Source organism: Schistocerca gregaria, chromosome 7, assembly GCF_023897955.1.
Source record: "Schistocerca gregaria isolate iqSchGreg1 chromosome 7, iqSchGreg1.2, whole genome shotgun sequence".
Classification (NCBI taxonomy): domain Eukaryota; kingdom Metazoa; phylum Arthropoda; class Insecta; order Orthoptera; family Acrididae; genus Schistocerca; species Schistocerca gregaria.
The window spans coordinates 547,412,277-547,425,502 of NC_064926.1; the positions used below are offsets into that span (position 1 = coordinate 547,412,277).

Consider the following 13,226-nt stretch of genomic DNA (forward strand, 5'->3'; position numbering starts at 1 on the left):
AAATCAACCAGCGCACAAAACACAGGGCACACACATGGTGGTACTTTGACAGCAAATGAAGTACCTGAGAACAGTCATTTTGAGAACAAATGACAATTTGAACACCAGCAGCCAGAAAATAATCCGACAGCCACCCGTAGCAGGTGTGTACCTCGGACGGAGCACCTGATGTGGCCAGCTATGTAATAGAACAACATAGTCCACATGGAATCTTAAATGATGGCAATCACAAGATTGAACACCCAGTACAGCTTCGAGGGGGAACACAGTGTAAGATGACTAAATTATTAACTGACAACAGCCAAAAAGTATGTACACAGCAGTCAAAACAGCTACGGCTAGAAAATACTGTGGTTGCTGTTACTGACTGGTGGATACCAAGGATGGAGCACCTGGTGCAGAGCAGACAGATGACAGAGAGCCTAGCCCCATGTAGGCTTGTATATGGGACTCAGGGAAGCCTGAAGACGTATTTACACATTTCTTTCAGCACACAACAAGATTCTGTGGAGCTACATAATCTACTTAAACTTGCAACCACCACCTTGCTGCCACATTTTCAATAGAACCAGAGGCTAGTCTGTATCTGTGTGTGAAAGCACTTACAGAGTTACATGAATGTTGCTGATAGGACCTGAAGCATGTGTGTGCTTTCAAGCAGTGAAGTCATTTGCTGCTGTGCATTTCACAGCTTCCCATGACATGCTGACAAAGCAATTTCGAGTAGGAATATGGTAACTCGGTGCAAAGAACAAGTGAATATTTTAACTGAACAATATGAACTGGAACTCTGTCCTCTTTTTTATCAGGAACAACAGGAACCAACATGATGCAGCATTAAGTAAAATATGCTCCGTATGAAAAGAGTAGGGTAAGTCCGGGAGATTTGGACCACTGAGAGAGGCAGACCAGTGGCGTATATTACAAATGTGTCCCTAGGCAGCAGCTCCTGCTACTTGTGAGGAAGCTGTTTTGTGAACAAATTTGGTGAAAAAGTATTGCTGTTATTTTCGGGTTTTTTCTGGAGAAAAATCACATTTTCTGTTTTGGTAAGGCGAAAAGTTTTATGGTGTAGTTACCTAACTTTACTATTAAGACTTAGTTTGCATAATATTGATGCATTTTTTTTTTACTATTCTGTATACATTACAACATGTTGAGGAGAAGTGTTGCTGCTAGTGAGGGTGTTTATGTATCGAAAGTATAGCATTTTGATAGGCATCAGTTCACCACTGGCATGGGATCTTAATGTAGCCATTAACTCCTCTGAAGATGTAATTGATTTTCTCATCAGAGTAGCCTGCTTCATTAATTTTTGTTGCACAAGATCCAGCAGAAATCAATTATTAATCTTGTGCTTTCTTCTAAAAGAAATTATTTAAAATAAAACTTGCATAAAGAATGTAAAGTTTCTTCTTTTCTCCTGGTAGCTCATCATTTCTTTCAGCCATAATGTTTGCTTTCTTTTAATGTTGTTTGCTGCCCAGGTGTATGGTCAAGTGGCCATAGACAAAGTAAGAATTGCTGATTTCCTTTTAGCACTCAGTGCTATGATAGTTTGCTCTTTAACATGCACTTTGTGGCGCATCTAACAGCCCTGGACCTCTCCCTTGCACTTAGTTCCCAGAGACAACAATGGCCATGTGTGTGTGAGTTGGTAGTGTATGAATATAAGTTGTGTGTGTGTGTGTTTTTTTTTTTTTTTTCGTACTATTGAAGGAGGATTTTGCCCGATAGCTTAGTTCACTTTTAAATGCCCTGCTACACAGTGCCTTCTCTGTGTGATGAGTATCGATCTGTTCCATTTCATTTTGTCAGATAGTCAGATAATGTGGCTGCAAAATGACCAGAGCTCCAGCTCATTTTGATGCAAATGTGAGGCACCACCTGGATGCCGCAAATCGAATTGGTGGTTTGATAGAGGGTAAACTGTTCCATGGACACTGGAGTAAGCAGATCTCATACCTATTGTGTATTTTCTGCAAAGGCTATGAAGACTACAGTGTGTACTACTCCTGTATCATCCTATTGCACAAATCTGAACAACAGATACAATTACTTCGCTGTTACCAGTTGCTAAACTGCTGATGTACTCTCTGCATTCAACTTGGAGGTCAACATTTTGAACCATTTTTTTTTTTTATATGGCATGGTGTAGCTTTTTTCTGTGTTTCTGAACCAAATATGGAATACTGACCCAGGTCACAGTCCCAGAAGTTAGACATCTGTGTCAGAACCTGACAACCATACTAAAGTTCTGGCATAGGTGTCTAACTTTAGGGACTGTATTATTAAAGAATCTATCAAGATTTGAGTAAGGAAACTGCTGATCAACTGTGATAGTGGCTACATCCATTGTAAGGACTGACAATCAGCAATTAGTCTGATTAAGAAGAGGACGAAGATACCCTACAACTTACTGAATTTGGAGCAAGCAGAGGAACAGCAGTGCTGTTACCAGCACACATACCTGTTTGCAAACATAGGTGGGAGCAATGCCTCAACGAAAAGAGAGGGGGATGAGATGTTGGTTATAGATGGTGGATAGAGCAGCAGTTCGGAGGGGGGAGGGAAGAGGTAAAAGCGCTGTAGTGGCCCCCAAGCAGTCAGTTCACCAATGCCCCTGATGATGGCAGTGTGGCCACTTGCAGAAATATTATGCCCGTTAGACACTGTTATCCATTTGATCACCCATGAACTACTTCATCATGGTGTATGTTGTGAGAAGCTGAAGGATCACAGCATAAAAGCTATTAATTTACTGTCAAAACAATATATTCTTATTCTGTCAATTCAGTGTTGTTTGAGAGTATTGAGCTTATTTTATGTTTTTGTAATGGGCAAGTAGTATTCATTGCAGCAGTAGTAAGAAAATAAGACTACAAGGTTCTACTAATACATAATCAACACTTAATTATCATCTACATACACGCCTTTGAACAAATAATTTTTCTGAGCTATGCCTGCTCCTACACACACACACACACACACACACACACACACACACACACACACATCTTCTGAATTAGTATACTCCTCAAATTATTTTTGTTATTTGTTTGTGGACTTGCTGCAAGCTAACTTCCTGACAAAGCCTCAAGTGATGGCTGTAATTATACATTTTGTGTAGAAATGGGCACTAGGAGACAGATAAGGAGCAATTTCCACTCTTCCAGATAATTCAGAATGCTGTAATTATTAAGTTTTGTGTTCAGAGTAACTGTTCATTTTATAACTAACTATAATGCTGATGCAAACAGTAATATGAAGATGAAAATTTAACTGAACTTCATCTTACACAATAACTGCTTTTGTTCATGTAATGCCTTTCTGCATTCTGTAAGTGTTAATTTATTCATGAAACAGCTTTCGTACACTGAATCCTCATATAGCTGTTTAGTAGTCATGTAAGTGTGTAATATTGAAATGATTTGTTACAAATAAACTCCATTTACTGCAGTCTGAATTTGTGTGTTGCCTTTTCAGCTATGCCAGAAATTTGAGATAACTCTTACCTTCACTGAAATTTGAAATTGTTTTGTAAAGGTAACGTTGATGAAATTTTGAAGAGTTGTCATATAATTACATAATATGGAGAAATGTGCTGTTTCATATGTGTTCACATCAGGTATAGTAGCTGTGAGCTGTATTTCCAAGCAGTAATTAAGGTAATAATAGACTTGCTGTGTTTGAGCAACATATCCCTTTTCTGTGTGGCAGAAATAATGTTTTAATGTAATGAAAGCAGTGCCAGTGTTTCTGTATCAGTAGCAGAAGTAAAATACTGTTAACTTTTCAGCTATGGCAAGTGAAATTTGCAGCAAATCTTCAAGTGTTGCATTGTTGCACCAGGAAGTGTCCCCCAGGTACTGAATTGAATCTGTCATGCCTGTGGCATTTCATATCCTGTTTTTTTATTCCAGTCAGATGCTTACAGTTGTTCAGTATTGCCAGAGCGGCCAAGGCAGTGGGCAGAAATAAATCATTTGGACAATTTTTGTGAAGAGGCCATTTATTGGCAGAAAATGCATTCAAATGGGCAACATGAGACAGGCCTAGAGAGGCGAGGGTGAACCAGAACGTAGTGGTAGGCGATGCACAGTTGCATCAAACCTGGGCGAAGTTAATAAATAGTGGCGTCTGCCATTCGCACAAGTCCAAATGGCGTGGCCGCTACAGAGACAAAGTCCACGGCGCTGCAGCACCAGGAGAGGCAGGTGGTGTTGACAGCTACAGGGCACGCGGCAGAGAGAGACCCTCACCAATGGGCGGCGGGGTACATCCAGCATGGCCACGCAGCTTCCCCTGCACTGATTGGTCAGAAGCCGAGAAACCCATGGGGACGGCATGGAAATTTCCATAGCATGGTCTGGTCAGTGTCACCTAGGCGGCGTTACCTCATCAGCACACGAGGGAGGCGCATTATCGAGATTGCCCACTGGTGCTGACTTGTTGTTGCCAGACTGTGGGACGAGAAAATTACAGGCAGCCAAAGCTGCCGGCTAATGCTTGACCATAACAAGAGAATGAAATTAACCTTATGAAGTAAATTAACGATAGAATCCCCTATTATCTGGCTCAACTTCACACAGTATTTGGAAATGTACTGGGAGAGTTTGTACTAATTTGATTCCTCGAGTTTTCTGAGTCTGACTGATTAATGGTAAGCCAAGTTTCTGGGACAGCGTAATTAAAGGGTCTATTGAAATAAAGATGTTAGAAAACCTAATAAACAGTGACAGAAGTTTTCAGTTTAAACAAGGCTTGAGATACGGCACTCAATTTAGTAAGATCTCACCAGCTGTCACATCCACCAGGCTGGAAAACACTGAGAGAATTTGTGTTTCATGGAATATCAGTATGAACTCTGAAAAAGAAAAGAGCTTGAAAGGGTGTAGTGGGCACTTGGAATGGAATTCCTGAATGGAACTCAGTTATAAATAGTGGCACGACACCAACCATATAGTTCATTGTCTGCTTGGAGTCCAGACAGTGAGTATTTATAGCAGTAAGACTCACAGCACCTGAAGAAGAGAGGTTGGTCGATTGTCAAAATATTGTGTATAAAATGGAAACAACAACTTGGCAGATCATGCAGAAGCGAACCATTAGTAGTGATTATTTGCATTATCGGCATTCTTATGTGATTTGTTTTTATAAGATACCTATGTAGATCCATGCATAGGAGGGGGAGGAGGAGGAGCAGAAGAAGAAGAAGAAGAAGAAGAAGAAGAAGAAGAAGAAGAAGGAGTGAAATGAGATCATCTGTAAAATACTTGAAAATGGCCTAAGGCCGAAATTGTACAATCATACAGGAAATAAAGAAAATGGTAGCTGAAGGCTTCAAGAAATCATTCAAAAAATTCATCACAGCTGCGGACTCTATGGCATTGAAAATGATAGAAACTTCACATGTCAAGATGTTATGTGGCTTTATTTTAAAGATCACAAAAACAACTTAAGTGTACAATGAAATAAGCAGTATGAGCACACTGTTTGTCCTGTGTCAGTAGGATGCTGAACCTCCTTACACCTTGAGGCATTCACTGATTTAATTGACTAGGATGTCACACGTTCACTGTATCATCTCCTGAGGTTAATTAGTGCATAACTGTTGTAACTGGCCCTTGATATCCAGAAAATTCACTCTGGGATGGGGTTGATGTCCAAGCTGATCTACACAAGTTCTATTGGCAACAAGTCAGGGGACCCTACTGGTCATAAAAGTACGTTAACATCATGCAGGTAGTTTGTAGAGACATGCTGTGTGAGGATAAACATTATCTGATTGAAAGATACTGTCTCATAAGTGCTTAATGCATGAGGATGCAGTATATCTTTGATGTCAGAGGGTCCTCACTCACTGCCTTAATTGACACAAAGTCATGCACAATGGCTCTGCACCTTGATTGTAGGAATAACATGAGTGTATCTTTCTAAAATATTAGTAGACTGTCTTCTCTCACATCAACACTGTTACACTCACAGGTGGTAGTCATTGAAAGTGGTACAGAACTGAAATTCATAACTTAAAATGATATTGACACAAGTAATCAATAATCCCTGTCTTCCAAGTAGAGGACCATTCCAAAAATAGCCACTTGTGTTGTGATGTTAATGGCAAACTACTCACTAGATGATTATTCATTAGCCTGACTTTTGCTTGTCTTCAACCAAATGTGGTGAAATGGTGTGGCGTGTGGTTGTGTACCCATTACTTGCTACCAGATACCAGGTGCCGATGCCTTGCATGTTTGCTCAAGTCAGCCTACCTACCTCAGATAGCCCCACTTGTTGCTCCTTTCAAACTTTGTCATTTACTGATAATGTTGTCTTTTGTAAATATGCAGCATTCTCCACAGTACTCCACTAATATCCCTGTTACACACTCATTATATTCCCTGTCAGGTCTGATAGCAAGGTCATGCCATGATTGTACTAATGCACTGTAGTGGCTGTTCTAGCTGTTAACGATTGAATGTAATAAATCTCCACATACCCTATTGTGTGTGTGTGTGTGTGTGTTTGTGTGTGTGTGTGTGTGTGTGTGTGTGTGTGTGTGAGTATTTTTGCTGACATTGGATTATTTCTTCATGGTATTTGACATTTTCAGCACTGAGTGTAAACTTGTGTACAGCTGCAGTATATTTATACAGATCCTTAATACAAGTTTAAACCAGTACTATGAAAGAGAAAGGAGGTTCTCCTACAAGGTTTGCTGGAATAACATCAATGGATGAAAGGAGTCAGTGGAGGACAGTAGCTTACCCTGTCACACGGATATATTTGAAATGAATTATATGCACTATAAAATCAAATGAATTAACTAAAATGCAATGGCTTTAGTAGCATTTGGAAATTGTAGGTGGAAATATCGGTGAGTTAGGCCTGTAGACATGCTCAGATATCCAGATTCTTAAGGCAACTGCTCATGATAAGCAGCAACCAGTTTCCAAGTAAACTAACAGCAAATTAGTGCCTGTCACTTGTGTTAACTCCAACTGAGTTTACATAGCTGTTTGACTTTATATCCTAACACATTGTTATTGCAAGTGTTGCTATGAGTTGGCAAACTCCAGTTGTGGCTCAGTGACCTGTTGTCAAGACTGCTATGATTCTGATTTTATGAATCACAAAACGTTGTTTTTGTATATTAAGAGCCAGTTGCTAGTCTCAGGACTAAGTTGATACAACTTTGTCATTAAAGAAAACTCTGTAAGATTCCAGTTAATTTTGTGAGGGTGAATCAAATATAAACTGGAATTTTTGTTTTATGTGCCTTTTTTGTAAACGGAGAGTGTTTTCATTTCTGTTCATTGTTGCTTTCATTTCCAGTGATTGTTCTTCAAGCTAGAATATTTACGTACCATTTCTATAGTCAGAATCGCCATATCAGAGGAAGAGATTCAGTCATCTGTTGTGCAACCCATTATAATCAAGTTTCTCACAACAGGGGTGTAAAACCATCAAAAATTTTAAAAAGACTTGCGACACTGTTCAGGTCGAGATCCTGCTAGAGACTGAAGTGTACGTATGGCACAAACCGTTTTTACAAGCACAACAAATGATTGAGAATGCAGCTCACCGACATTCCCTGAGGATCAGTGTTGTTAGCCAGCTTTGTGAAGATGATCACTGAACGACAATTGCTGAAATTACTACTGAGGTTAGCATAAGGAAAAGATGGGTGCCCTGTTTTCTCAGCATGGAGCACAAATTTCATCATCTTGAAGTGTGGAAACAGCTACTGACACACTACCAAACTGAAGGGCAATATATTCGCACTGGACTTGGACCTGCAATGAAACATGGATGCACCATTACACACACAAAAAAAGGCAGCATGGAATGGGGCAAAAAGGATGACTCTGCACCTGTCAAAACAAAAAAAAAAACATCTCTCCATGGGCAAGATTCTTGCAACAGTCTTTCTTTTTATTTTAAAGGAGTTCTTATCCTTGATTTTCTTTATGGATATCATACTGTAAATGCTACATACTGTTTGCAATGTTTGAACCAAACAAAAGGCGCACATTTCCAATCAGCTGCCCGAACTCAACAAAAAAATTCAGGAACTGTCCAGGATCACGTCCTCCCCACACTCTGAATTTATCGACCTACAATTTTCATTTGCTTTGGCCACTAAATGAAGCAATCGGAGGACATGGATTTGATGATGATGGTGCTGTTGAAGCATTTGTGCACAACTGGCTGCTGCCACTGCCACATTGATTGTATGAAAACAGAATCAACACACTTGCTACTCTCTGGGAAAAATGTGTTTCCCGTTCAGTAGACTATGTAGAAAAATAAGTGCACGTGTTTGAATTTTCCCGAAGCTTAAGTAAACATATAAAAAGATCCATTGATAAAGGTCATAAACAGTGATGATCCTGTCACAAATTGCTGAGCCATGGCACAAATTACTTCCTTATCTGTGAATAACTCTCTGTCCAAGATGCTGTACTGTGTTCTGCCTGTCAAGCCATTTTCAGTCCAGTCACATAACTGGCTAAATGTTCGATACCTGAGCATTGCCTTCAGTATGCACTGATGTGGAATGAATCGAAAGCTTTTTGAAACTATAAGAACATTGAATGCACCTGGTTACATTTATATGCAGTGTCAGGAGTTGAGGAGAGAATATTTAGTTTTGCATGATTAATGCTTTTAGGGTCCATCCTGGTTTCCATGGAGAAAACCAATTGTACTGTCTAAATCCCTGAGTGCAGTCTATAATTCAACATATTTGCTGATTAATTTTTTATGCCATATTCAAGCAACTTGATATATTCACTTTCTGACCTCAGTATATTTCTAAATTTGTGTTTAGGTCCCACATTTATGATATGCGTGTTCAGAATTGCCTTTGTTGTATGCTTACCAAAATTTTACAGTACAGTTTCCATTTTTCATTCATCCTTTTCCTGTAGTTTTTACACTCATTTTGTTAATTTCTTGAATGAATGTCTGGGTACTCCAGAGATGAATAACCCACATCATACATTAATATATGGTGTTTGTCAGAAGTAGTGCGATACACTTTCATCCCAAGAAGGAATATCTGGGCCATGAATGATTCCAACTATAAAAACTGACAGTAAAGTAGAAATAAGGGAAAGAACAATTTATATCGTAGTAAAATGTTATTGACCAAAAGAGACTGTATGATTTAGCTCACATTTATGATTTGACTTAACATGAAATGTGAAGATGTATCTTGTTTTAGATTTGAATCAAAACTTTGAAACCATTGCTATATTTTGTTGGTTGTGTATATGAATTACAAACCAAACATCCTATGTGATTTCTGTGAAGATCTTCCCACAGTGGATCTACAAATATATAATTTAATCTAATCCAATAAATTGATGTATGGCGATTAAATGATAATGGAAATGTAAGGCATGATGTATTTTTGGAATGCATGTCAAATTTCGTAAAAGATGTCATATAAAAAATGAATTACACAGCATGATGTTACACAATAATAGTTTATAGTTCATTGTCAACAGGCCTTTGGTTTTCAAATGGTGTTAGTTTTCTATCTTTATTTGCTTAATGGAGAACATCACATTTAATATCACAAGAACAGAATTCAATTGTAGCACATTGTAACACATTGTAACACACGTCTTCACTAACATCCATACAATGACTTGTACTCTGAATGGACTTTTGCCATTATTGTCACTGAAGGGCACTGTTCACTGTACTAAAAATAACTTTTCACAGAGCGGATAGTCTTGAAGTTGGTCTTCTTGTCTTCTTATTAGGAGTATGACTTTGGCCACAGGTTGTGATTGTGCAAAGAATATATACTGATTCCAGGGTTGTGAATTTAACTTTTGTTTTTCCAGCTTTTCAGATTTCAGATTGACAACATTTAACATCCATTCGCTCCCCTGCGCCAATAATTCCAGCTAAACATGCATCCTTTCTACAGCATCACAAAATATGACTTGACTCCACTACACAAATACTTCGTATCAAGTGCAAACAAGTAGTACAAAGAGTGCAATTGAGACAAAGAGATTTAGATGATTTACATTGTTGTCAAAGACATTACTATAATTAACTGATACATATATTAACAAAACTTTAAAATTAAATTTACATATTTTCTTCTTAAAACTTCAAAAATCATCATAATTACATAAAACGTAAATAATTATGCATGAAATAATGAATTTTAGAGAAACAGTTTTATTTGAATTACTGATACCCATTACTACCGAAGGTTTCAGAATGTGTGTCAGGTTTGATTGCATCACCATATTCATCAGAGGTGGAATCTTTCTTTTTCATCTCCAGCTCTGTTCATACTTGGACGATCCAGTTGTTCTGCCTTTGCTGAACGTGAAAGAAATTATAAACTGAGAAAGAAAGACTCTACATATGCTGAACACACTCTGACTGAATCCCATTCTCATGATATTAAATGTGATGTTGTCTATACTGCAAATAAAGGTAGAAAATAAACATTACCTGAATTCAATAAACATCAATCACAGAACCCTGACTTAATTCTTAATGATCAAGTATGGTGTCATTATTCACACTTCTAAAGTAGCAGTAGCTAGTTAGTATTTTTCTCATCCTAAGATAATATGCTTGTTGTAAATAGTATAACTGTTCCCATCCACATTCCATTGACTCCTTCCTCTTGTCTCCTCCCTTTTTACTTTTTCCTGCTCATCACATTTGCCAGCTATTGTGTCAGTAAACATATCAGTCTGTACCAGTACTAACTTATATACTGTCTTGTCTTCACATGCATATACTTTTAATCTGTGAGTATAATGAGGTATGATTTACCTGATAATTGCTTCTTAAAGTACTTTTAATATGTTTGAGTTTTTCTTATACATATCTAGTCATGAAAGGTCACATATATCTGGAAAAACAACCATTGTACAGCTGTAAACTCTTGCTGTTGTGTGGACTACCTGTTTAGTCTTAACTTGTCTGAGGATGGCCTAGAAAGCCGAAAACCAGTTCCTAAATAAGTATTATCGTGGAGCATCAGCACTGTGTATTTCAGTTTTTAATTTGTCTATTGTCTTCCAAGTACTGACAGAATATTTCATCCAGGTGTAGTTTTTATTTAGACTAATTTTTCATGTGCATGATAATTTTACACTGTGGTTAAAGTAGTTTATTTTGGATTTGGTTTAATTATGGATGAATGTAAATGAGAATGCACATTACCCTTTTTTCCAAGTATGCAATTTAGAAGTCCATTTTCTTAGTAATACTGTTGGTGTGATTGGAGGTCTAAAGCTTTATTTTATGTACAGGCACTGAGTGAAGTTCATCACAAACTGATTGAAGAGGATGGTTCTGGATGGAATAAACATAATGGTATTGGAGAAGGGCAAAAATCTTAATGTTGTTTGCCATCAGGGCTGTTGCTTGCACGCTATTTGTGTGTCTGTTTTGCCTTGTCAATAACAGGCTTCTTAACAGCTGATTTGATTGTTTTGTACACTAACTTAGTACTTTATCTGGTAAGCTTTATTACTTCACCTCTAAAAATATAAACTAATTCAATGTTCCTGATTTAGTGTCAGTTGAAAAAAATGTGGATGAAACACTTGCAAGGCAAAGGAATCACCATACACTCACTGAATAAATAATAAAAACAATCACCATTTTCTAGGTTTTTGTTGTTTCGTAGTTGCTTTTATTGTCTTAGAGGCTAGTTCATCTGATTCAATTAAATGGAGGCTGTTTGTATTGTGTCATATGCATTTTTCTTCAATTTATTGGTGAAACATCTTCAGTTTTTTGTAATATTTGTTTTTGTGTGTGTTAATTTCATTATATAATTACAGATTTGTTACTGTGTCACAGTTGTTTTCCTTATTCTCTTGTTGTTAAGGAAGAGCTTGTACTACAAAAAGTTCTCACCAGGGAATAAGAAAAAACTGTAATGTAGTAATACCCTCCCAGGAGACGCTGCCTTTTCCAAGGCTCCTTCAGTGCCGGGCAAGAGGGCTTGTGTGCTCTGTCGAAGTCAAGATCTGTGCCAGAAGTAGCAATGCTACTGGAAGGGTCACCTAAGCTGGAGTGGTCTTGGCGGAGGAGTCAGACAAATTGTGTCCCACAACATAGAGCAGGGAGGGCTCTAGATGCATAGTGAAGCCAACTGCCCTAAAGGAGTAAACCCAATACAAATCCTGGTCCTTGAACTTGGGGGAGGCAAATGATAAAGGAAAAGTGATGTGTCTGCTGGAATGTGAAATGTAATATCATTATACAGCATGGAAGCCCTGAGGTCACTGCTAGAATAGCTTAATAAAACCAAGGCGGGCATTGTTGCCATACAGGAAATGCAATGTAATGGGAAGCTGGATCCTAACCTAACCTAACCTAACCTAACTACCGTTTTCCAGAGAACAACAATGACTTTGGTACAGGGTTTGCAGTAAGGCAAAACTTTAAACATAGTGGCGTGGATGTAGTGGAATCTAGAATCTCACAAATGAGATTGAAGGCCTGATTCGCAAACTATTCTTCGATCAATCACATGCACCAACAGAAGTAGCAGATGACCAGGATAAAGATGCCTTCTGTGATCACCACTAGGGATCCTATGATGGATGCCCTGGGCAATAATGTTAAAATAATTATTGGAGACCTCAATGCACAGATTGGGAAAGAAGATCATTACTGTCCAGCAATAGGAAAGCATAGCCTCCATGAGTACACACATGGTAACTGATGATGAAGAGTTGTTCAGCCTGCACTAGCACATAACATGGCTGTTGGTAGCACTATGTTCCCACACAGAAGGATCCATAAAGCAACATGGTGTAGCCCTGATCAGCATACTTTGAACCAAAATGATTATACAATTATTGTTAGCAGCTATTTCTCAAACTTACTAGTTGTATGTGTGTACAGAGTGGATGATGTGGATTCAGATCACCACCTTGCAATTGCGAAACTAAGAGTTCAATTGTGTAATGCAAAAAAAAAGTGAAAGAAACATTTCAAAGAAGTCTGTGGTATCAAAGCTGAAAAATGAAGAGATTGCTAAAAGATACTCTGAGAAGGTTACTGAGAATCTTGCACTGTACACTTTTAGTGTGTGATACTCTGGATCAGGAATGGAGTGCTTGCAAGGACACAGTCATTAATGCTGCAGAAAAAGTGCTAGGGAAAGAAGGAAAACAACCAAGGAATACCTGGTTTGTTGAAGATTATAAGAGAATAAGTTA

At 38.2% G+C, this 13,226-nt stretch overlaps 1 protein-coding gene across 4 annotated transcripts in view; it reads left to right on the forward strand.

Annotated features, from left to right (window-relative positions):
* The window catches only part of LOC126281506 (glucosamine-6-phosphate isomerase), a 138,839-nt gene that overhangs the window by 83,107 nt on the left and 42,506 nt on the right, over positions 1 to 13,226 (forward strand). For 2 of the 4 annotated variants that reach the window (XM_049980523.1, XM_049980524.1), the window contains exon 6: positions 11,301 to 11,364. The exons of the other annotated variants lie outside the window; for them this stretch is intronic. In XM_049980523.1, the coding sequence (XP_049836480.1) occupies positions 11,301 to 11,364 (64 nt within the window). The remainder of the gene's footprint in view (positions 1 to 11,300; positions 11,365 to 13,226) is intronic. 4 annotated transcript variants of the gene reach the window in all.